The following is a 26102-nucleotide window of genomic DNA, read 5'->3' on the forward strand; positions in this document are numbered from 1 at the left end:
GTTCTGAGTAGAATTTCTGTCATGAGCAAATACTGCTACTTGCTTTGTCTTCAACAGCTTTAAATAAATAGCACATATGGATTGTGAAGCGGCACTTACAATGATGGATACAGATGCAAGTCTTGACGGAAATGTAAATCAGGACCATCGCCTACCAAGTCCAAGACCACAATTGTGAAGATAAATGGTGTGAATTGTTTATTCGTTTCCCAAACCACAAATGGCACCGGCAGGAGTTTAAAATTAACTCCCTAAAAAAAGACCCATGTTTTTAAAACATTGAGAGGTTTGTTGACCAACTAGGCATTATCAGCAGTGCATCTCATGACTAATTGACAAAATACACACCATCAATTTTTCATGTCACAAAAACATGTTCAGTGTGCAAAAGCCAAAGATAGTGAGGTGGAGAAGAAATACTTGGTATATGCCAGATACTTTACATCATATTTTACTGTAGTAAATTGTTAACAGATTCTGTCTCAAGGATATTAACGTATTTGCACTTTCAACACACCCACCCTGAAGGCCTCTGATACAGATTTAACACTTCAAATTACCAGCCACAGGACATCCATGCACAACCCACACATTTCTCCCTGTCAGCTGAACCTCAGAACGAGAGAAGCGCTGAGGATCTGGTTATGCAAAGAGCTGCAGACACATGTAACTATATAAAGGCTACATATTATTATCAATCAGCATGAGTGACTCATCGGTGTGGAGGAAAGATGCACAGATTTCATGTTGACATGGTAACTTTTTAAACACAGTTCACGAGGCCAAAAACAAATATGATGCTAAGTGTATGAATGTATTTAACATGATTCTTTTAAACAACAGTCATTGGGTGGACTGGGGTGTGTGTGAAGGATTAACACAATGGGTTACAGGGAGAAAGGTTGTAAGTCTTTCTCTGAGCCTCAGACCCCACAGACCGCCCCACCCCTGAAAATTGTTATTAGTCTTGAGAGGTAAGCTGAGAGGTCACTTGGTCCCCATGGTTGCTTCCCTTCTTGGGTTAATAGCTACAGTAAATGGAGACTGTGCTTTGGGGGCAGGGGAATTAAACTTATACTCCTTGTGGTCCCAATCCTGTTTGGATATACTGGAGCTGGTAAGATTAAGTAAAGGTAAAGGTATTCCCTGTTGACAAGGTTGTCAAGTCGTGTCTGACCATAAGGCACGGTGCTCATCTACGTTTCTAAGCCGAAGAGCCAGCATTGTCAGAGACTACTCTGTGATCATGTGGCCAGCATGATTGCACCAAACACTGTTTATCTTCCCACTGGAATGTTTCCTATTTATCTACTTGCATTTGCATGCTTTCCAACTGCTAGGTTGGCAGACACTGGGACTAATGATGGAGCTCACTCCTTCATGCAGTGCTGTGGCCTCGAACTGCCAGTCTGCTGATCTTGCAAGCAACAGAGTCAGCGTCTTAACCACTTGAGCCACCACATCCCTTCTGTTAATATTATAGGAGAATATTTTAAATCCAAAAATTTCAAGATAAGTTAGCTTCAAATGATTTTAGGAATGGTAGGGATGGGAGGATTTGAGGCAGTCTTATCTGCCTCCTAGAGGGTCCAAGGATCAGAAAGCCTGTCCCTGGATTCACTGCTATTGCCCATGTTTGTTTTATAGGCATATCTATTTTGGCATTTACATTATGTAACAAAGGGATTTCTAGCTAAGCCACTGACTCTGGAAAGCAGAAAACTTCCATAAAGACTAATTTCTTCAGTTTTAGACTAACCAATGTAATTCCAGGATATTCATTTCAGACACGCTTTAACTGTGCTGCCAAGCAAGTAGAAGCCAGTCCTGGATACAAGTGTTACTGTAGCAGAGATCCCAATACTGCTGGATCCCAACACAGTGATCCTTATGAGGTCCAGATGGATTTACTGTAGAGCTGGTAGCTACAGTATTAGCATAGCCCTACCTAGCATCAAGTATCTAGTGTAGGAACCACTGCTTTAGTGCAGTGATTCCCAGCAATAATGCAGTTTTTACTAGACAACAATACCTGGCCAGCAATTCTGAAAGTTGAAATACAACTTCCAAAGAACCAAGTGGAAACTACTTACAGCTCTGTACTCTCCTTTGTTAGTGAGTCCTTATTTTGTATTTCATCAATTCATCGTTCATCCCAGAGAACCTGTGCACATTATTTCTCATTAACATGCTCTTCTAGCTAATTCCAAAAATAAAAAATCCCCCCAAATTTTAAGTGTTTTTATCTTCTTGAAAGAAGGCAGCATAAAAATGAAATAAATAAGCATACAGTTTATTACATAAAACTGTGTACAAGTTTTCTTTATAAAGCAGAAAGGTGCAGAGGGGCCCATGCAAGAAAAATCCTGACAGTGCTGTTTGCCTGCTCATGGTCTTGACTTGGAGAGAAAAAGTCTGCAGACATTTAAATTTGGCTCTAGAGGTTTCTATATTTTTCTATGAGAGAAAAAGCCCTCCCCAGAAGCTTTGACTATTCATTTTTGAAAATATATAATCCTGCATAAACCACACCAGATCTTTTATCAATTGGAAAACAGAGGGGAAAAATAATGGCTCTTCTGTACACACCATATCACTAGGTAGATCAAAATTACTATTGCAGACTATGCTTTTAAGATACAGACTCTTAATATCTGGAAATCCACCTCATGTAGGGTAATCTAAGAGATAACCAATAATGCAATTTTATAGTATTTTGCAAATACTCATTTAATACATAAGGCACCTGTTATTTAAATACAGTAATCCTACCCAAAACACAGTATGACAGATCAACAATTAGTATAACTTTGTTGCCTTTCTCATCAATAGGCAGTTCAGGTCTGACATGCATATTAGTAGAAATATTAATCTCAGCAGCCACCTGAGCTCAGTGTACTCTATACAATGTCCCCAAGCTATTTTTATAATGCAGAACTCCACAGACTTAATTTGTATGACTACGTTGTTAGTCATATTCAACTATTTTACATACACATTCTAAGCTGTTGGCCTCCAACAAGTACATTTTAACTGTGGCTTGGAAAATGTTCGTATTTTAACTGTTTGGTGTTATTTTCTTAACCCATACCTCTCCCCAGCCAGTTATAGATAGAACCACGTATAAGACAGATCCTTTACCATCAAATTTTTCAAACCAACTGGGTGATCTTGGGCAAGTCACATGCTCTCAGCCTCAGGAGAAGGCAATGACAAACCTCCTCTAAACAAATCTTGCCAAGAAAACCAAGATAGGGTTACCTTAGAATCGCATTAAGTTGGAAATGACTCGAAGGCATTAACAATCAACAGAGCCAGTGTGGTGTAGTTGTTTGAGTGTCGACTACAACTCTGGAGATCAAGGATTGACTCCCTGCTCGGCCATGGAAACCCACTGGGTGACCTTGGACAGGTCACACATGCCCAACCCAGAAAAGGCCTTGATAGGGTTGGCTTAGGGCCTTAGGCCATAAATTGGAAATTATGTGAAGACACGCAACAACAACAAAATTTACAATCAGGTGAACTAAGAGCTACCTCACACTTATTTGACAGCTATGCTAAAACAGTTTTTAAACATTTCTACAGACAGCAAGACAGATTGTGAAACAGAAATAAGACACACAGCAAGCCACAATTATAAATCATGGTTGTATCTCATTCCTCTATGGGGTTCTGGATAGTAACCGAACTTGTCATAACAACCCTGAAAGACAATGACTTCCTCAGAGTCACCCACTGAATATCACAGCTGAACAAGGATTTGTACCTGGCTTTGCCAAATCCTATACTGTCCATTGCACCATGCTCAGATAGCCAGAACTCCGTGATGCATCTCTCCATTCCAGAATCCACAATTCTTATCACAACTAACTTTTTGTGTTAAGCCAGTCACTATGTAGAATGTAGATTTGAGAACACCATCAAAAAGGAATTGGAGACTATCCAGTTCTGTGTTGTATATGATAGCGCAAATCAGAATCACCAAGACACACACCATATGCTGCTGACAGTAACCCATACTTACATGAATTTTCATATTGCTCTGGCACCACCATACTGTGTCCACTATTGGTGCAGTTTCAACTATGAGGGCCTCAAAATATTCAACATTTATCTAATATTATTTTGTTTTGTCTGTGTAATTTGAAGAGGGAACATCCTTGCTTGTCCTTTGTTAGGGAGCCCTGGTGGCACAGTGATTAAATGCCTGTATTGCAGCCATTCACATCCACAAGGTTGTGGGTTTGATCCCAGGGCTCCAGGGGCGACTCAGGCTGGCATCCTTCCATAGGTTGCTAAAATGAGTACCCAGCTTGTTGGTGGCAATTAGCTTACACATTGTAAACTGCATAGGAAGTGCTTAAGTGCACTGATAAACAGTATAGAAATGTACTTGCTATTGTTACTACCTATGTGATAGTGGCCAATACCTCACTGAATACAGCACTTTTCTTAGGCCTCTTGGAAAAAGTTTCCTGTACAGTATGCTCTCAGTAGCCACAGCTGTTTTATCCACAGATTCAACCATCAATGGCTTGAAAATATTTTTAAAATAAAAAAATTAAATTCCAATAAGCAAACCTTGATTTTTGCCATTTAATATAAGGGATGCCATTTTACTATCCATTGTATTTAATGAGACTTGAGCATCCATGAATGTTGGTATCCTGGAACCAAACCCCAGGGGATACCAAGGACCCAATGTATGTGATAGCTGAATCAGGAACCTCTTGGGCAATGCAACCCAAACCCATGATCCAGAATCCCTTTAGATACACAAATTTCTATGGTTGCATGCTTGCATTCATCAGCAAATAGACAGGGAAAGGATTCATGGAAGAGGAACTTTGGGAAACATACAGACAACTAGGAAATACATGCTGTTTTCCTTCTGATGGCTGTATTTAAGGCCCACCTGTTTTGATGTCTTTTCAAAGCGCCCTGGTCATACTGTACCTGCTCCTGGAACTGCTGTGCTCAAGGACTGTCCACTTTTAGATATCATAAGGGACCACTGCAGCTAAGGTTGTCAGGTACATGTTGTGTGGAATGTGTCCCCCTCAGACATTTATCATGCCCCACCGGTATTTTAGGGCTCCACTATTAAACTATCTGTTGCTCTTTCTCTCCTATCCTCCCCTTTCAGAGGTTTATAAGCTGACAAAGGCACTGAGGGTACTGTATTGTTTTGTAAAGCCTTCCAAACACCATCTGACAGCTGGAAAGGGATGGTGTGCAGTAATTATTATATTACTTCCAGTTTCAGAACATAATCATAGTTAAGTATCACGGCTGAATGGAAGGCCCATTTGCCATTGATAAGAGCAGCATAACAGCTTTGCTGTAAATGTTAAAAGCATGGCATCATCTACAATTAGTAGGGATCCACATGGTCTTGCAATAGTCTATGACCCTGAGGAACCGTTATCTAGTCAATCCCTCCAAACATATTTTGTTTAGAATAGATTAACAAATTTCCCCTAAATTGCTACATCTTTAGAGCCTACATTCTTCAATCATGTTTTATCATTTGTGAATCTGGCTTGCACTCATGACTTGCTGTATGTCTGAGGGGGCTCTGCAGATAAGAAACGGCTGCAAATAAAGAGGAAACTTAGCATCTTGTTTTTGGAGTAAGTAAATCCTTGAACTAAATCCTTCCTGCACTGCTGGAATATAAATGTGGAAAATCCTTGGCCAAAGGGAGCAAGCCATGCTGTAATTCTTTCCCATGCCACAGTCAGCCTCCAGAAAGTAGGGAAACACTAGAATAGGCTAAATCCCCAGCATAAATGTTTCTGAACAAGAAACGCTGCAAAAATTCTTGCAACCCTGGAGCACCCCAAAATATTATGTTGGTTAACTAAAGAAAGAAAGGCTCACTTGGAACTTGATTATGTGATCCAGTATCAGGTACTAATTTCTTTTAACATTACTGACACTGTGGCTACTGTCATGGTCTTATGAACAAGCAAATGAATGCTAATGAGGATCTGCCCCACCAAATGTCATTTAGATTGCAGACTCCATAAGACTGTTTTCTATCAGTCTTATTCTGTGCTTTAATAATTTGGCCCAGGGTCCTAGTGTGCTTGTTCTTCATGCAACTGCATTTTCTCACCTTGGGGCAATGTCATGGGAGGACAGGATAGCTACAAGTTTTCCAACTTACGTACGTACTGTATTCCTAGTCACACAAGAGGCAAGGCTCTGGGTAGCCCTTGGAGGCACACCCTGCCCACAGTAATGGATGTTTCTTTGACACTTCCCTGACAAGTTCATGCACTGCTCTTTAAACATTAGTCATAATTATTTTTACCACATCATTGGCGTATATTAAACTTTACAGAGTAGTGAAGGCAAAATAGATAGGTGCCTCTTCACAAGGAGCTTGTGATCTGGAACAGAAAACTGGGAATTCTCTAAACAAATCTTGCCCAGAAACCCACATGATAAGGTTTGCCTTAGGGTCACCATAAGTCAGAAACAACTTGAAAGCACACACACAGCAGAAGGAGAGGAGTCAAGGGTAGAAGAGTTGCTTATGAATTAATATGGGCAAATGCAGGATTACATTGAAAGAAAAGAAAGAGCGTTTCTTCTTTGGCGTATAGTAGAAATCTCAGACAAAACATAAACATGTTAAGTGTGAGAAGAGCCATGCTACACCAGACAAAAGGCCTATACCACCAGCATTATGTGCACATAGTAACTAACTAGTTGTTCAAGGTTGTGCTCCTGATGAGAGAGATCTGAAGGTTTCCCCCCCATAAAGTACCATAGACCGGCAACGTATCTGTGGCCACTGACTACAACTGTTTGTTTCTTTTCAGGAAACTCTCCGCAGACCAACACTGGCCCATGGGTCACCACTTTAAGTAGTGCTGGTTTAAGGGAAGCTCCCCAGCATGACCTGAGTACAATAACACCCTCCCTCTTGTGTTCCCCAACTACTGGTGTACAGAGGTATACTTCCTTTGAACCTGAAGACAATGTACTGCCATTATGACTAGGTAGACTATCTTTTATCAGTCTGTTCAACCACCTTTTAAACTGACTATTTAAACAAGAACTTCATCAGATATTGACTGGCCAACTATAGGTTTATCAGCAGAGTAACAGAGAAAATTCTCTCATTTATTGAAAGTGATGTCTTAGAGTCCAATGCTGAATCTCATGGATGCTTCACAAAGCCAATACTTATGGGAGGACTTCTGTACCAAAATAACACTGGTGTAAATTCAATTCTAATCTTGAGTCCTCTTGACATGTGATAACAGCACATGTTTCCTCCTGAACAGAAAGGTAAGGCTCAAAGATTTTAATAGTAGCATATTGGCAACAGCAGAAACTAGGCTATGGTCACGCTCACAAAGGGATCACCTGCCTTATTGTTTTCATGCAGTGTAACCACACATGCTGACCTACTTGTCCAGCTCCAAGCTGAACAAACCATGGTTTGTGACTCTGTCTTTGGGGTGTGTGCGTGTGACAAACCAGTACTCCTGGTTTCTGCCTCACACTACACCAGAATCTACAATTTGTTTAGCCTCTCCCACTTGTAGGAGGATATAGTACCTGAGAGCTAAGCTAGAATACTAGTTTATTTTGACATCTGTGTGTCTCAATTGGGAAATGGTTCCTTTGACTCAATTAAATTTAAATTCCTTATTAATACCTTCAAGATGACCACATTCATGATTGACTATATACATTTTCTCCTGAAATGTACACGAAAGAAGCATATTGACATCCAAGTGTTTTTCTTAAAACTCTCCTAACCTCCCAGGTATCAACATTTTAAAACTAAGCTGAAGAATTACACTCTACAGATTCCAGCAATTTCTATTTTACAAAAATTTAATTCACACTGAGCTTTGTTAAAATCATGCTTTGAGAGATCTCTTTTCTAATTACTGCATTTCTGCACTAAGTCAGCTGACCAAAAAGTAAATGAAATACTGAGAAAACAGCCTCAGAGGATGGCAATGGCAAACCCCTCTGAAAAAACCTGTCAAGAAAACCCCAGTGATAAATTCACCATAAGTTCGCCATAAGTCAGAAATGACTTGAAGGCACACAACAATAAAAAACATCTGATTTAAAGTGTCTTGAATTTCTACAACAGTTGTCTGGATCTATAAGATAACATCTCCAAGAAACTTTCACCCATAATTATGGAGAGAAAACATTTTCTGAAGGACGCTATGGGTAATAGCAGAGGGCTAAGATATTTGCAAATAGGAATTAAATCTATGTTATATCTGTAAATGAATTGGTCACAATCTGGGACAAGGCAGCATTTCATTTCCCTTCAAATCCAAGCAGTTACTACAGTTTCTAGAAGCAGGGCAGAGAGCATTTTGAGAGTGGCCCTGAACTGATACTATCTAGCATGTTCTGGGAACACTTTAGAGATGTCAAACATAAAAACCCTATTTGAACAGATATAGAAACATAGGTGCCCTGAAAGATCAACGCGAAAGTGCTTCTATTCCACTTCCCACAGTGATCAACCAGATACCTCTAGGAAGCCCTAAGATGTCACAATGTCAATTGCTCTGTCACACTGTTTGTTCCCCAGGTACTGACTTTCTGTGAGATACTATCTCATTTCTTGGAACTGTAATGTAATATTGCATCTAGCAGCCAGTGACAGCCTTATTCTCCATCATCCCCTTTTAATGACAAGCCACAGGTCATCTCCACATCTTGTGGCAGTGGATTCCATAAATTGGCTGTGAATTGTGTGAAGATGTACCTTCTCTTCTCTCACCCCACAGACTTCCTCACAGTGAACAGAGTACGGTATATCTATCTGAATGAGCCAGAGATCTCTGAACCCTTCTCTCAATTTTAACTTATCTCTGCTTATTCCAAGTTGAGCATAATTTCTGAAATGGTGCTGGGTCTACATCTCAGTTTTCTATACTTGCAAGAAAAACCCCAATCATTGATTCCAATTACTGGCGACTTTTAACAATATCATCTACCTTAGTTTTCTTTCTGGCAAGACACCAGCTTCTTAGTGCCTGTCTTTCCTAGTTTTTCATTAGTACAACTCACCTGAAGAGAACAAAATTCATAACAGCTGAATCCATGTCTCACTTACTTCTTAGACAACTGAGCAAGCACTGATGCATTTCATTCCTGAGAAGGCCAAGTTAGACCAAGAGGTTTTCCAAGTCTATGAACTGGCAATAGCAGAAGCACAGATTACACCAGAAGAGCCATACTGTATTTGTCCAAAGACCTACCTAGGCACATGACAAGCCAGATGTCTATGGGTCATCGACAAGCAGGATATGAACCAAACAGTACCTTCCCTATATCTCTCAACAACTGATGTACAAAGACATTCTGCCTTTGATACCAATGGATACATGTATCTGTTGTGATGACTACCTTGAGAGGTGAAAAAACATACAGATTTCTCAGAAGCAGACAGAAGCGAAGTGCTTTGAACTGTTTCTTCTGTGTGACCAGCTATAGCTATGCTAACAATTGGGACAAACATGCAAGCTCACAGTACTTTATTCAAAGTCATATCAGCCACGAAGAATTACTGATTACCATTGGGAATCAAAATACTTACTTAACTCACCTTGCAAAGTGAACAAGAGAGAAGGGCATTCCTTTAACACACTTTTAAGTAGCCAAAGATGAGCTAGGCAGGCTTGTACTGATGCTACTATAGTGGCATGGGAACCACTGCTGCAATGGTCCTGTCCACTTTGCTGAAGCAAACATGAATCCCAGGCTATGCAGAAGGTCTTTTGACCAATGCTGGCATTCAACCTTGGCATGTGGAGGAGGTACTGCACCATGTTCCTTCTGACATTACCCAGTAATAGGTGAACATAGCTCCTATGCCACTGTAGCAACATAAATAGGGCTATCATATCACCCCGTAACCTCCTCTTCTCCAGGCTAAACACAACCAGCTCCCTAATTCTCTCCTCATAGGGCTTTGTGGTTTCCAGACCCTTCACCATTGTGGTTGCTCTCCTCTGGACACGCTCCAGCTTTTCAATATCCTTTTTGAATTGTGGAGCCCAGAACTAGACATTGTATTCCAAGTGAGATCTGGGCAAATCATGTCAGGGAGACTTTTATACAGGGTTTGTGCTTTAGATATGCTTTAAAAACAAACAAACAAACAAACAAACTTTTGATTGTTTTTTAAGAGCCAGCGTGGGATAGTGGTTTGACCACGGCTTTGGAGACCAGGGTCAATTCCCAGCTTGACCCAGAAACCCATTTCCAGCATCACATTTTCCAAACCTACTGAGTGCCCTTGGGCAAGTCACATCTTCTCAGCCTCATGGGAAGCCTCCTCTGAACAAACCTTGCCAAGAAAACCCTGTAACAGCTTCGCCTTAGGGTCGCCATAAGCTGGAAATGACCCCATGGCACACAACACAGACATGATTTTTTTAAAATGTCCTTTTAGCCTGTCTTTAGAAAGTTGATTTTAACTGGTTTCTTAAAAAAATAGTTGTCAAATATTATCTGTCATCCGCCTTGGGTCCCTTTCTGGGAGAAAGGCGGCCTAAGAAATGTCATGAAATGATGGAGAGATGAAATAATTTAAGGAAGGAATGAGATAAAATTCATCCGTGAAGATTTTAAAATTCTTTCTAAAAACAAAATGTATAGTGAAATCTCCTCTGTCCTCCGCCTTGGGTCCCTTTCTGGGGGGAAAGGCGGCCTAAGGAATGAAATGAAGGACGTGAGTTGAAATAAGGAAGAAATAGGATAAAATCCATCTATGAACACCTTAATTGCTTTCTTTTTTAAATATGCATCTGTGAAGATTTTAATTCTTTATTATTATTATTATTATGATAATAAAAAATATATGTATAGTGAAATCTCCTCTGTCCTCCGCCTTGGGTCCCTTCCTGGGAGCAAGGCGGCCTAAGGAATGCCATGGAATGCTGGGGAGGTGAAGGATCCTGCTTGGCCCTGGGTCCCTTCTTGCCACAGGCCTGCTCCCTTCTCGGCCCCCCCCCCGCGCCTTCTCTCTTATCGCGAGACTTGGAGCCCCCCTCCCTCCCTGTCCCCTTCCTCGGTTCTCGCTCAGTCCCCCCAACGGCCGCCCCACCCGTGCCCCCGCTCACCTTCTGTATCCGCTTGAGCGCCATGGGGAGCCGGGGAGGGAGGCGTCGTCGCCGGCGTCCTGGGCTTCTTCACTGACGGCGGGGGGAAGGAGGAGGAGGGGGGAGGCCGGGGCCGAGCTGCCTCTCTCTCCGCTCCCAATCGACGGGTCTTTTGTTTCCGCTGCTTCGACTCCTCTCAGGCGCCGAGGCCACGCCCACGCCGCGCGAGGGGCATGCTGGGACACGTAGTCCCCCGCCTCTTCAACAGCGGCACCTACGGACCTGACGCCGCAGCGCGCGCGCGCCGTCTGGGCGGCCGTTATTCCCGCTCTGGCCCCGCCCCCAAGCTGTCCCCTTTAAGAGAAAATGTTGGACTTCAGCTCCCAGAAGCCTCAGCCACGTTGGGCAATAGACTGGGATTCTGGGAGCTGAAGTCCAAAATCCCTTAAAGGCCCACAGTTTAGGGACCACTGAGATAGATGGATGGATGGATGGATGGATGGATGGAAAGGTAGGTAGGTAGGTAGATAGATAGATAGAGTATTAAAGTACCCCAAACTGTGCCTTTATGAGAATGTTGGACTTCAGCTCCCAGAAGCCTCAGCCATGTTGGCCAATAGTCTGGGATTCTGGGAGCTGGAGTCCAAAATCTCTTAAAGGGCACAGTTTGGAGACCACTGCCATACAGAATCCTTAGTACTAATGCTTCTTTGCAGTACTATTACTCATAAATCATCATTCCCATCTACCACCGAGTATAGTGCCAATAGTTCTGACATAAAACAGCTAGCAAAGTTAAACTTATATACTTTCCAATTACAACACCCTACGCACAACCTAAATGTACTTACATATACAATAGTGAAGATTAGTTTGGTTTTTGCCTCACAAAACTACATACCTCAGGATTCTGAAAGATGGAGCCCTAGCAGTTAAAGTGGTGTCAAACTACGTTATTTCTAGCATAGATTCAGTGCTGTATGATAACTCATGGTGTCACTCTCCCATTGACCTCTTCCCATACCACACCATACAGAATCCTTAATACAGTCAGTCAATCCCGCGGCATAAAACCATTACACTCTGTTCTTCATCCACAAAGGCTTGTGGAGAATTTACACAAATTCAGCCTAGACAATAAGGAAACAGAAATAGTAAGAGTTTGCAATCAATAATTTGGATCGAATGTTGATCAGGATGGGGATGGCATCCATTAAGACATCGGAAGATTAAGAATGGGGAGAGCAGCTATGCTATGAAATGCTATGAAAGACTAGGCAGCTATGAATGAACTAAACAAGATCCTAAAGAGTAAAGACATTGGAAAGCCGGGGTATAAATAAATATTATTATTATTATTATTATTATTAATATACAATTAGGCACCAAAGTTAGAATTGTCCAAGGGATTGTATTTTCCATCACCATGTATGGATGTGAGAGCAGGACAGTGAAGAAAGTAGATAAGAAGAAAATCAATTCATTTGAGATGTGGGGCTGGAGAAGAGTGCTAAGAATACCACGGATGGCCAAAAGGACAAACAGATCAAGCCTGAACTTTTCCTGGAAGTCAAGCTGATCAAATTGAGGCTATCATACTTTGGGCACATCATGAGAAGACATGGGGGTCACTAGAAAAGACATTTTAAAGCTTGGAAAGGTGGAGGTAAATAGAAAGAGAGGAGGACCTCAGGCCAGAGGGATAGACTCCATCAGGGAGGTCATCATGGGCCTGAGCCTGCAGGCTCTGAACAGAGAGGCAAACGATGTCTAGTTCACAGGGTTGCCATGAGTCGAGGTCAAATCCAAGGCAGTTAACAGCAGCAACAGGCATGTTTTTTTTAAATTCAAAATAATTTAATATTTTTGTAAAATTTTAAATAATTTAAAATTCAAAATAATTTTTAAAAAATCAAAATAATTTTAAAAATTTAAAATTCAAAATAATCTAAACAATTTAAAATTCAAAATAATTTAATTTAAAAAATCAAAATGATTTAAATAATTTAAAGTAAAAATTCAAAATAATTTAACGTTTTCTAAAAAAATCAAACTAATTTAAATAATTTAAAATTTAAAATAATTTAAATAATTTAAACTCAAAATTCATTATTTAAAAAATTCAAAACAATTTAAATAATTTTAACTCAAAATTCAAAATAATTAAATGTTTTTTTAAAAAATCAAAACAATTTAAATAATTAAAAATTGAAAATAATTTAATGTTTATTTTTTAAAAATTCTAAAAAATTAAATAATTCAAAATTCAAAAAAATTAAATAATTTAAAGTAAAAAATTAAAAATAATTTAATATTTTTTTAAAAATCAAACTAATTTAAATAATAACTTAAAATTCAAAATAATTTAAATAATAATTAAAAATTCAAAATAATTTAAATAATAATTAAAAATTCAAAATAATTAAAAAATAATTAAAAATTCAAAATAATTTAACATTTATTTAAAGACAAAACTGGGGCCACTCCTTTTTCCTTCCACTCACACCATCCCTTCCTTCAGCTTTCTAAAGGGAAGCAGGCCACAGTAGACCTCCCCTCCCTCAGAGGCTCACTTGGTGCTGTCCACGCCCCCCCCCCGTGTAAGCGACGCCCATAGTATAGCCGTCCTCCTTGAGAGTTTCCCATAGGCTGGGGGGCGTGGTCCTGCCAACGCTCCTCCCCCTGTGCGTCCACGTGCCTCCCAGCCTCTGCATCTTCCAACAAAGCCAGGCCCCGCCCCTTTAAGGGCAGGGGCTCGCCGGGGCGGCCATTTTGGAAGCCATCCTGCGCAGGCGCAGTCCGCTGCGTGCCCTTCCTTCCTTGAGCCCCTTCCTCGCGTGTCCTTGGCTTCTCTGAGTCTGGAGTCATGGGCCTCGGGGGGCAGAGTGCAGTCAGGGGTAAGTCTCCACGTGGGAACCCCCCTTTCAGTCCCCCAGGAGTCTCTGCCTCCTAGGCTTTGCTGTGACCTTCCTGGCATCTGTAGGCTGCATCCACACTGGAGAAATAACCCGGTTTGGCACCGCTTTAACTATCTTAAGGGCTCAAGGCTATGGAATTCTGGGCCCCAGTTCTCATATCTGGGATCAAACCTTGATAGAAGTGGGAACTGCAGCCAGGAAATCAGAAGAAGGTTAAGAATGGGGAGAGAACTAGAGAAGATCCTGAAATGCAAAGATACACAACTGAGCACAAAAGTCAGAATCCTAGAAGCCATTGTATTCCCTGTCGCCATGCATGGATGTGAGAGCTGGGAAATCAAGGAAGAAGATAGGAAGGAAATCAGTTCTTTTGAGATGCGGTGCTGGAGATCCCATGGACAACCAAAAGGACAAACAAATGGGGTCCTAGAGCAGGTCGAAAAGGAAACCTCCCTGGAAGCTAAGATCCCAAACACACTACAGGAATAATCCAGTTTGAGACTGCTTTAACTGCCCTGGCTCAATGCGAGGGAATGCTGTGCACTGTAGTTTTGTGAGAGATTGTGCCTTCTCTGTCAGAGAGATCCCTGGTGCCACAATAAACTACAGCTCCCAGAATTTCCTAGCATTGAGCCAAGGCAGTTAAAGTGGTCTCAAACTGGATTATTTCTGCAGTGTGTTTGGGACCTAAAATGACTAAAGTGAGGCTGTCGTACTTCGGGCACATAATGAGAAGGAAGGACTCATTGAAAAGGACAATAATGCTGGGAAAGGTGGAGGGAATTAGAAAGAGAGGAAGACCACATGCTAGATGGATAGAGATATGTTATGGAGGTCACAGGTTTTATGGGGTTGCAGGAACTGAGCAGTGGAGGACAGAGGGTCTTGGAGATGTCTCATCCATAGGGTCGCCATGGGTTTTACTATAGTCTTTAGCCTTTCTGTCTGCTACTGCTGCCTCACCAAAACTACAAACTCTGTAGGATGGAGCTGTGGCAGTTCAAGCGATGTCAAGTTGCATTATTTCTGCACTGTGGATGTAGCCCCAGGCAGCAGCAAGGATGTTTCCAAGTGTGTTGGGCAATTCCTGGAGGCGGTATCTTTTGGCTTTGGAGGAGAGCTACATCTGCTGCCCAGTGGGGTGGGGAACTGCACCACGTGTCACCCAAAGATTTCAAATTTCAACTTTGAAAAAAGCATTTCTGTTGACAGCATTCACTGATTTTCCCCTTTATCTTTGTGCTGAATAAGTGTTATCAGTGTATTGTAGATACATACCATGCATTTTGGGTCTTGCGTTATTTTGCTCATCGTCTGCAGTTTGTATGGCATCATTAGCTATGGCCATGCAGTTACATCATTCTCATTCAAACCCTCGACACATGTATCATACTTACAGGTGGAATCCTTGTGTTTACTGACTTTTTCTATACAGTTACATTTCCCTGGCTCTCAGAATCATAGTGAGAAGAGACCGCAAGGGCCATCCAGTCCAACCCCTTACCATGCAGGAACTCACAATCAAAGCACCCCTGACAGATGGCTATCCAGCCTCTGTTTAAAAGCCTCCAAAGAAGGAGACTCCACCGCTCTCTGAGGGAGTGTGTTTCATTGTTGGACATCTCTTACTGTCAGGTAGTTCTTCCTGATGTTTAGGTGGAATCTCTTTTCCTGTAGATTGCACCCATTGTTCTGGGTCTTATTCCCTGGAGCTGCAGAAAACAAGCTTGCTCCCTCCCCTGCATGACACCCTTCAAGTATTTAGTCTCATCTCTTATGAACTGAGTTTGGTCATGCATATATGCAGGTATATTATGTTGTCACATTTTTAGTGCTGCTTGTGCATGGATGAGACATGCTAACTTCTTATTTTGTGGGCCTGTGCATTTAGATCTTTGTATATTCTGAGATAAAATTCTGTAACTGCATTATAATGGCAGTACAGTATAACACCTTTATGAGGACCACCTGAACATCAACAGAGTGAGCTAATTTTAGACATTCACCAGAAATCTCTCCAGACAGAGTTGGCGGAGGGGGGATTGTACTTTTAGAAAATACTATATTGTTGTTGGGCATTGCAGATGCCCCATCTGCAACATATTACTTTCTCAAGATAGTTATTCCAGAAAGTCCTTGCAAAAGGCTAGGTTGGGTATCAGTGGTGTTTTGGAAGTTGTTGAACTTCAGCTACCATCAGGTTTACTTTGCCTGTCTAATGTTGAGATGTGATGGGAGTAGCAGCTCATCTGTGTCTAGAAAGGTCTAAGATTCTCTTCTCCTGATGTAGAAGTATCTCAGATTTCTTAAATTCGAGGATGAATTTAGGTAGAAACTAATAATTTTTCTTTATTTGCTATCTTGGGAATATATCATAGAGAGGAGCTCACCATATTACCAAACAGCTTTCTCTCCTCTGTCTCCTACTAAACACCAAGAAGAGTGATGAAACTGAAGTATAAGTTCCCTCTGTATGGTTTTCTTTAAAATTGGTTGTAATAAAAGTAGTGCAGAAGGGTTCTTATCATCTGAGAAAAGCCAACATCCTACCATCTATAATCCCTTTCCACATCAAGTTTAAGTCTTAATTCATGCTTTGGAAGTAAAAATTAGCTGTATTCATCAGGTTTCATTTGAATAAATCAGCTTAGGATTCCACTGTAAATGTGATGAAATAGATTGCTTTCAGTATATGCATACTAAATGCCATGGGTAAAAGCCATGATCTGTATCTGAGAAGCAAATGAAAACCTATTAGGAAAGGGAAGCATCTGTAACAGTAATAGTTATTTTTTTAGCGCTAATTTGTTGGGACAGGAGTATGTAAATGCTTTTGACAGTTTCTCCATTTTTTTCTATTTCAGTTGAATGGGTTGTAGCAGTCTCATTTGCGGCAGGTGCAGCAGCGATTGGGTATCTTGCTTACAAAAAATTCTTCAGCAAGGACAGATGCTGTAATGGGATGGTAAACCTCCATATTCAGAAAGATAATCCAAAAGTAGTTCATGCATTTGATATGGAAGATTTGGGGGACAAAGCTGTATATTGCCGGTGTTGGAGGTCTAAGAAGGTAAGAAAAGAAAATGTTTAACTTGTGTAACTTCTTGTTCTGGAAGTATCTGGTGAATCCTTCACCAGATACTTCCAGAAGACTTATTGCGAGATCACACTTAAGCAGTTGAAACAATGATGTGAGTAAAAATTATTACTTAAGGAAGTCTTAATTGATCGTAAGAATTATTATCCAAGTAGTTTTTCTTATATGGGGAAGATGTGCTCATTTGTTAAGATCATTTAACTTAAAGTGACTGTCACATTTAGTATGTGTTCCTCTTCTCTTTGTGCTCAGCCTCTTCAACTCGTAATCTGTGGTCAAAAAGATGTTGTAAATATTTGTCATCTTTTATGGTATCTAGCCATGGTTGCTAACACTGTGTCTAAATAGTATTTCTTTCTAGGATGGGTGCTGAAAGTTGTGAGGCCCTCCAGATGTTGTTGGACTGCAGCTCCTAGCATTCCTCACTATTAGTTTGGCTGGCTAGGGCTTCTGGGACTTGTAGTCTAACAGATTTGGAAGGCCACATTATTCCCATCCTGCTTTGGGAAATGAAGTTCTTGATTACAAATGTGGAGGGAGTTCCACAGTTGAGGCACCATCATCAGAGGAACAGTCATTTGTCTAGCAGTCACCTGCTTAATTTTCAAAGCAATAAATCTGTAAAAGGGAAGGAGAAAGAGAGTACTCAGGCCTGAAAACATTACAAAGTCCAAATCTTCATATTTCCCTTCAGTCAAATTCATGTTTATTTTAAAACTGAGGCGTGGCTGCTGTTCCTTTCTGTTGTAGCAACACTGGAACTGTAATATTGTAATACTCTTGGATGGTCTGCTAGATTCTTAACACTGGAGGTGGGAAACCTTTAAACATGACCCTCAACCTAATATCAGAAGATCCCTCTGTTCTCTCAGTTCAAACTTCTGGAAAGGGTGACTTGGCCATTGTCTAGCACAGTGGTTCTCCACCTGTGAGTTGCAACCCCTTTGGGGGTTGAACAACCCTTTCACAGGAGTCGCCTAAGACTCAAGGTTGGCACCATAATCTATAATACTTTAAGCAGCGGTTCTCAACCTGTGGTTCGTGATCCCTTTGCGGTTCTCAGTCTGTGGGTCACGGCATTAGGAAGGTTGAGAACCACTGGTCTAGCAGTTCTCTCTCTGCCAGGGAATCAAGTGGAGGGAGTGGACAAGAGAGTGATAAAAGTGTCACAGAAAAAGTGTGCCCTGCCCACTTCTAGATCTGGTCCAACACTTTCCTGACTTTAGCCCTACCTTCTGCTGGCATGCAGCCTCAGAGGTTACTCCAAATGATGGCAGTCTTGATTGAAAGGGTTGCCCACACTATTACTTAGAATTGTCTGAACTATTTTCTTTCACATCCTTGGCATTTGGTGCATATTAACGATAATGTCTTAATTGTTTTGCTAAATAAAATGTGCATTTAAGGCTACTTAATATTTTCCCTCCTGCAGTTCCCACTATGCGATGGTTCTCACACAAAGCATAATGATGAAACAGGAGACAACGTGGGACCTCTCATCATCAAGAAAAAAGATGCTTAAAGAAAGCAAATGATCTGGATACATGAAAACAGCCTTGTTGCAGTGCTTTCTGCTCACTTGTAACTCTAAAGGTTACAGGTCTTAAGTCATTTCACTGAAGACTTTTAAGATGTGGTATACAGTATTCTGCAGCACATGTAATTCATGTTGTTTGCCTTGCTTAAAACACTACATGTTAGGAATTAATACCTGCAACTTACTGATTTTGTCTTTAATGTGTACATTCTCATTAAGTGTAAAAATAATTCAACAGCCTTTTAGAATGTACTCTGAAGTATGTATTTGAATGATACATTAAATTATTTTCAAATACAGTGTTCTTATTGTCTTTGCTATTCAAAACAACAAGCACCGTGGAAATAAAATGACTTTTGGTTAATTTTTCAATTTAGGACCACATAGTTTTCCGCCCAGTTCTAACCTTATTCAGTTAGAAATAGGGCTGAAACATAGGATTCATCAATTTAAAACACTAGAAAAAATGCCTCCCACTTGAGCTAGAAAATAGTAAAAAATTGTTTAATTATCAGTGCTGTGGACCAACCTTATTGGCAGCTAGCCATCCACAGACTCAAGCATCTGCAGATCAGCCCATTCCATTATTGTTAATGGTATAACGTGGATGCATATCACTACTCACTGGTGCATTACAGACCGCTGAGAAGCAGCGGTCTGGCTCCACCTCCGCTTGCAGCGTCCGGGAACCGCAGCCTTTAAACAGCGTGGCTCCCGGACGCTGCAGAGAAGGAGCGCGGAAATCACGCTCCTTCTCAGGCCCCGGAAGAAGCACCGCAAGTGCCAAAGGGCGCACTCGTGGCGTTACTTCTGGTGTGCCACGTGCGGACGCAGAGCGTCCGCTACGTCAAAATGGCGGCACCCGTATGAACAGGGCGCCGCCATTTTGTATGGACTGAGTTCGTGATAGGGCAAGGGGCGTCTAGAAGAGACGACCCTTTTTCAAACTGGGACGTCCCTAATGGCGGTTTGTAACCAGCCACCGACTATAACGAGGCTTGAGCATGCACATTTTTTCTCATCCATGGGAGGGCAGAACTAAACCCCTATAGATGAGAAGGGCACGCTGTACTTAAGTGACATCTTTTAGAAGTACTCTTTGTAAGAGAATAGAAGATACAGCAGATATCAGCTTGATAGAATCAGTGTATGTATATTTAATTTTATCTAAATTATTATTTTTAAAAATCATTTGAATGGCATTTCTCAGAGCTCAAATTGTATACATAGTTCAAATATAGTTATATTTTCACAAGGATGTGTAGAAAATAGAACATTTCTCATTCAAACCATATGCATATTATATATTGCCTATCTTTATTGCTTTGCAGCTGCCAGGTTTTTAAAAATATAGGTATACAGATAGAACAGTTGTGATACTGTTTTGCCAGGATGGCCTTAAGGCAAAGTAAGCAGCTGCCTCAGGTGGTAGATGAGGATGCAGCAGCTACCCCAGCCATTCCTTCTGGCCCACTATAACTCAGGTAACATCAAGAATGTGTACAATTATGTGCAAATTAAACCTCAAAAGGAGAGATTATGACAAAAGTACTCATAAATCTGTAGGACATAGCATAAACTTATCTCAGTCCTAACTTCAGTTCTTAGTATTTTGGGGACCCATATTTTTTGCCTTATCAGCAAACACAATCCATAGTAGTACGGGCTATGTTTTCCTCTGCTTTCTGTTTTGCACTAAAATTAGACTTTTAAAACCAGTTCTGAGTACAAGGATATTGTGCATCTTGACTGGGGGAGGAGGCTGTATGTTGTTTACCCTCATGTTGCAAAATATTTGGGGCTAGCCCTTTCAGTTGTTGTCCTCCTCTGAAGAAGCTTGGTTTTTGGTTTGTTTGTTTTTTGCTTTCAGCTAGAACAAGATTGTTTAGCCAAATTCCAGTCAGTTAGTTGCATGAGTCATCTTCCGGCCTGAGGGAGTGATCAGGCAGACCCAGCTCCACCAGGGCTAGCCTGAAGGAAGAGAATCATCCCTCCTTAACTGTCATCTTCCGGCCTGAGCGGGAGTGATCAGACAGACCCAGCTCCACCAGGGCTAGCCTGAAAGAAGAGACTAATCCTTCCTTAACTGTCATCTTCCGGCCTCTTATTCCCCTCCAGCTATGCTCTGACTGTGTGGGGGAGAGGCTTGTGTACCCTAATGAAGTTGTGAGCTATGCTGGCAGTGGTATAATAGCCACCAGTAGGGCCTCCCATGCCAGACAGGTCACAACCGAAGGGTCTGACCAAGAGTGCCAAAGGGCAGGATGGGCTCTCTAGCCTTATGGCAACCATCCTAGGAGAAGGAAAAAACTAATCCCAAACCCGGGCAGATGGTGCTTGTCTAACCCTGTAAGGTCAACCATCTAAGAGAAAGAAACTCTAACCAAACCTACGACCCGAGGACCTCGCTGCCACTGTCAATTCTTGTCAAGGCCTCAGCAGTCAAACCTCTGGTTTAAAGGGTGAGGCCAGTTCTGTGCATGCTGCGCTCCACCAGAAAAATCCATTGCACAGGCTCGAAGGATACATCAAACGTCATCAACACACTTGTAGAAAGCACAGATGAATCCTTCCTGAATCTTCGTGAAGTAAAGCCAAGAGTTGCATGAGTCAAATCGTGTTGAAGGCAGAAATGTAACTCGAGACTGGGTCAAAATAAGGAAGTGGTATTGGACCTTGCTAGTCTAACTGAAGTTATGTGGCTAACTGGATTAATGTCTGGTTTAGACATTGTGAAAATGCCTACAATCCTTCCTCTTAGTAACCAGTATGCTTAACAAGATTAAGCATTTATGAAAACGACTGTCTTACACTTCTGAGCCAAATGTTCCTAATGAGATGAATAATAAGGAAAGAAACAGCAGTGCTTCTTGAGGTGTCATGTGGGGGACCAACAATTCCTCCCCAGCCTCCATGTATCTAGGATTGGCTACAAGCTGCAGTTATTTTCTTTTTTTCCCCTGGAAGAGCTGCAAGGACTGCAGCATGGGTCCATGGACCACCTCTTTGAGTAGTACTGCTCTGTAGGATCTTTCTACATTGCTGCCTGTGTTATGGTGAGGGATAACAGCACTGTAACTTTTGCACACTGGAGAATATTTGTATGTTTTATCTCATTCAACCAGTAAACTGTGATCGTTAAGACTTCCAAATGATATGCCAACATCTGTCCACCCAAAAAGCAAGCATTTAGTACAGGAGGTGTGATGAAGTAATCTCTTCTACCCATGCATCATTTCCTCAGTAGCTAGAAATTTTTTATTGTTTTGCAGGAAAAAATACTGAGTTCACTAATAAAACAACTGAGTATTGCAGAAACTAGGCATAGATACAGAAAGGGATGCCACCAATACCTGAACCTATATTTGGATGTAATACTATGCAGGCATACCTGAAAGTAAGCTGACATGGATTATTAATTAGACTAACTGATAGATGTGAATAAGACCCTGTGTCTTACCTATTTTGCTCTTCACATAGTCATTAATAAAGCAATGCTCAATGTGCTTTTAAGAGCAAGTAGGACTCTGTTTTCTCTCACACACATGTTGAATATTGCTACATGAACAACACCCCTTTTGACTTTTCCATATTTTCTTGTATTTACAGCCTGGTAGCAAAATTAATTCAGTTAATATTGTTATCACCTGGTTATATAAGATACTCAGCACCATGAAGTCAACAATATTTTAGTATTCTATGTTTTACTGAGGCATAAAAGTTAACAAAACTTGCACTAATTGAAATCTGTTTTAGTTCCTAGTCTGAACACAAAAAAAAAATAAAAATGTGGAAAGGTTTGGGGGTGGGTTGAACACTTCTGCAAGTTCTGATCAAAAACCAAAACTGTACTGAAGTTCTTGTATTATATTGTATTATAGGTCTGAGTCCTTGTAATTAATTCAGATACAATTAGCCCTCTGTATCTGTGCAGATTATGTTCTGGACTCCTCTGTGGATAGCAAAAAGCAATGGACCTCAGTTCCCATTATTGTCAATGGACATACAAAATATGCTAACTTTCTTCTCCATCTTAGAGCTTGGAAGTAAAATTCCTGAATCCCCTAGAAAGGATGGCCCTGGTTTATGCTGGCTTGTGATTCTGTTAGTTATTATTCAAAAAGTAACTTTCCCAGGGTCTGCCCTCTATTTTCCATGCCACAGATACTATATTTCATTATTAAATTTCTCAGCATTCAACATAATCTGTTCACTAACCAGCCTCATACTGAAACACAGTATCAGGTGCAGAGGTGTGGAATCTGGTTCTCCAACTATTGTTGGATATTAACCATTAACCCAAACCAGGCTGGTCAGGATGCTGGGAGCTGTACTCAAAACAAGATACAGAGAGCTCCTGATTTGGTTTGGTTTTTGTTTTGGGAGACACTAGAGCTCTGGTAGAGAATATGAAATCCCCAACCCCAAATGGCAAGATCCCATAGGATGGAGTTATGGAAGTTAAAAGGGAAATCATAGCGTCATAATTCTGTAGAGTGAAAGGCCCTGAATTTATGAGTACCAGAGACCAGGGCTGTAGAGCCTTCCTAATGTTGTTTTGATTGCAACTCCCAGCATCCTGACCACTGGCCAGGCTGGCTGGGACTGATTTCATTTATTACTTTCTCCTTAGGCATGGCAGAGAATTGCTAGTTTTTGCAGAAACTGAAAGGTTCCCTATCTAAATAAAGGGCTGATTTGAGCCATGGGCAAGCCCTGGCTCAGTTTTTCCCTCAAAAGGCTGGTATCTCTGATTTATATATATATATAGGGAGGTATAAATGAGGTGTTGCTCCTTTGCCCCTTAGTAGTCATAGAGAGAGAGTTGAGAGTCCATGGACTTTGTTTTGAGTCTTGGCGTAACTGTTAATATATACAGTATAGTTTTCCCTGTTACTGGCTGTTTGCCTTTATCTGACAGCAGAGTTGTTGATTGCCAGCTCCAGTTCAAATATTGAAGTCACCTCCCTGTGCAAATCAACTCAACTCTCCTGGTTTTGTTCATACTCTTCTCAGACCTAAGAGCAGAATAGCCAGACATTTGGCATTATGAACAATTGTTATCTACTGAAAAGCTAAATCAGTAGATTTTCTCAAACAGATACTTTGCAAAAAAAATTATCTCTTTTCATGATTCCCTTCCTATAGAGTATATGTAGTCCTTCCCCATGGCCTTGCTTTACCTTGTCCGTTTGATGAAACATTTAGCAATGCATTAATATACTTCTTGTAGGATAGATTTAATAAACTCTGCCTATGAACAGCGCTACCAGTTGGGGAGTATTAATATGCACACACGAAACTCCCTGTGAGCACAGTATGTGGTACAGAACTGTCAGTAGTTAAAAAATACAGATCTCCAGGTACGTCATAGCATAGCATTAGCTGTTTGTTAAGAGGAATGCCAGTAATAGCTTATAATTGGCAACACCAAAAATGTTATCTCTTTAGAAATAACAATGAGTTCTCGCTGTTAGTTGTACAGGTAGAACACCCATGCAGAAGTCATTGCTTCCATTAGCAGATAATGAAGCTGAAATAACTCAAGTTGAAATAAGAGCCAAGCTAAAGCCAGACCTCCTAAGCTACCTTGCATGACCAAAAAAGGAGATCTAGGACAGGCCTTGAAAACCCCAACTATGCACTGCGATGCCATTTTCGATTCATAGCAACAAGGAAGGCAAACTAGATAAACAAATCCAGATGCCTTGAAAGAGCATCACTGTGTACCTTTGAGAGCCACGTACTACAAGACATTACTATCCCATCCCCCCACCCCCAAACTCTATCATGTCCATCACAGGCTAGATAAAACCCACCAAGGCTGCATCCACACTGGAGAAATAACCTGGTTTGGCACCATTTTAACTATCCTGGCTGAAGGCTATGGAATTCTGGGAGTTGGAGTTTGTTGTGGGGTCCAGAGCGGAGCTGCTGTCCATAACTGTTCAGAAGTACTTTTCTCTCAGATCAGTAGGGCTTAGTCCATCTGTATGGTGTTGGAACCTGGAACCTGCTATACTTCATTTGTTTTGGAACAAAGTTTCCGGCTAATTGCAGGTGTTTCCCAACACATAGTAAGGGAATATAATGAAGATGCCATTTTGCCTTCTACGTTTTGAGTAAACAGAAAAGCCTTCAAGTCAACCTTGACTCAATGGCAAACCTCAGAATATGACGTCTCCAAGACCCTCTGTCCTCAACTGCTTTGCTCACGTCTTGCAGAATCAGGCCCATGCCATCTTCAGTCAAGTCTAACCATCTGCTGTATGGTCTTCCTCTTTTTCTACTGCCCTCCACTTTACCAAGCATTATTATATTTTCTAGTGAGTCCGTTCTTCTTATGATATGGCAAAAAGACAACAACCTCAGCTTAGTCATCTTGGCTTCTTGGGAGAATTCAGGTCTGATTTGTTTTAGGAGCCATTTATTGGTCCTTTTAGCAGGCCTAGGTATTTGCTGAACTCTTTTCCAGCACTGTATCGCAAATGAGGTGATTCTCTTCCTTTCCTGTCCAGCTTTCATAACCATACACAGTAATGGGGAATACTATGGCATGGACCATCCTAACTTTAGTATTCAGTGATATAGTTTTACACTTAAAAATCTCATCTAGTTCCTTCATAGCTGCCTTCCCAAATCCAAGTCTTCTGGTTTCTTGACTACTGTCTCTGCTCTGATCAATGTTTGAGCCCAAGTATGGAAAAACTTGGACTACAGGCTGAGTCTCCCTTATCTGGAATTCGGAAATCCTAAATATTGCAAAATCCAAAATTGACCATAGGGGTGGCTGAGACAGTGATACTTTTGCTTTCTCATGGTTCGGTGCACACAATCTTTGTTTTATGCCCCAAATGATTAAAAACCTTGTATAAAATTATCTTCAGACCATGCATATAAGATATGTTTGAAACATAAATGAATGTTTAGTTTTGTGTTTAGAGTTGGGATTCCATCTTCAAGATATCTCATTATGTATATGCAAATATTCCAAAATAAAATAAAATAAAAATCCAAAATACATCTAGTCTCATGCACTTCGGACAAGAGAGACTCAACCTACTGTATATACTTGACTATAAGTCAACCTCATGTATATGTCGAGGGCAAGTTTTGGGGCCAAAATTATGCATTTTGCCATGACCCCGTGGATAGGTTGAAGGTAAAACTTGGAGGCTTCTTCAATGTGTCTGTGTGTGCGTATGGCAAGAGAGACTCTCTCTGAGGATTTTTGCTTCATCGTTTCAGCCAGGCGCACATGCAGGAGATGGATTCTTAAACAAACAGCAATACTGTATCATACTATCTATCACCCAGGATTCTTTCTGCTTGGTTCCAGAGAGAAAGAAACTCCTCTCTGCTCCGCATGGGGAAATCCGAAGGAGCTGCTATCACATTACCATAGTGACCCGTAAATAAGTCAACCTGAGATTTTGGGGTCAATT

The 26102-nt window shown here is 41.0% G+C and overlaps 2 protein-coding genes across 3 annotated transcripts in view; one reads left to right on the plus strand and one right to left on the minus strand.

Moving 5' to 3' along the window:
* The window catches only part of UBE2D1 (ubiquitin conjugating enzyme E2 D1), a 31210-nt gene extending 19907 nt beyond the window's left edge, over positions 1-11303 (minus strand). Inside the window, exon 1 of one of the 2 annotated variants that reach the window (XM_042458075.1) lies at positions 11127-11303. In XM_042458075.1, coding sequence (XP_042314009.1) covers positions 11127-11150 — 24 coding nt within the window. In that variant the 5' untranslated portion in view covers positions 11151-11303. Of the gene's footprint in view, positions 1-9607; positions 9631-11126 lie in introns of those variants that run through there. The other variant, XM_042458079.1, reaches the window with a different exon arrangement.
* A 2542-nt stretch (positions 11304-13845) lies between these two features.
* CISD1 (CDGSH iron sulfur domain 1) lies at positions 13846-18954 on the plus strand. Its single transcript, XM_042456157.1, has 3 exons — positions 13846-14002; positions 16888-17093; positions 18553-18954. The coding sequence occupies exons 1-3, from the start codon at positions 13972-13974 to the stop codon at positions 18640-18642; spliced, it is 327 nt and encodes a 108-aa protein (XP_042312091.1). The 5' UTR covers positions 13846-13971; the 3' UTR covers positions 18643-18954.
* The last annotated feature ends 7148 nt before the right edge of the window (positions 18955-26102 follow it).

This window comes from Sceloporus undulatus, chromosome 3 (assembly GCF_019175285.1).
Source record: "Sceloporus undulatus isolate JIND9_A2432 ecotype Alabama chromosome 3, SceUnd_v1.1, whole genome shotgun sequence".
In the NCBI taxonomy this organism is placed as follows: Eukaryota; Metazoa; Chordata; class Lepidosauria; order Squamata; family Phrynosomatidae; genus Sceloporus; species Sceloporus undulatus.

Bases quoted from the DNA above. Each gene is read 5' to 3' on its own strand.
- CISD1 (XM_042456157.1), top strand. From the start codon at position 13,972: ATGGGCCTCGGGGGGCAGAGTGCAGTCAGGG. The intron at 14,003-16,887 runs GTAAGTCTCCAC...TTTCTATTTCAG, and splicing joins GGGGCAGAGTGCAGTCAGGG to TTGAATGGGTTGTAGCAGTC. The intron at 17,094-18,552 runs GTAAGAAAAGAA...TCCCTCCTGCAG, and splicing joins GGTGTTGGAGGTCTAAGAAG to TTCCCACTATGCGATGGTTC.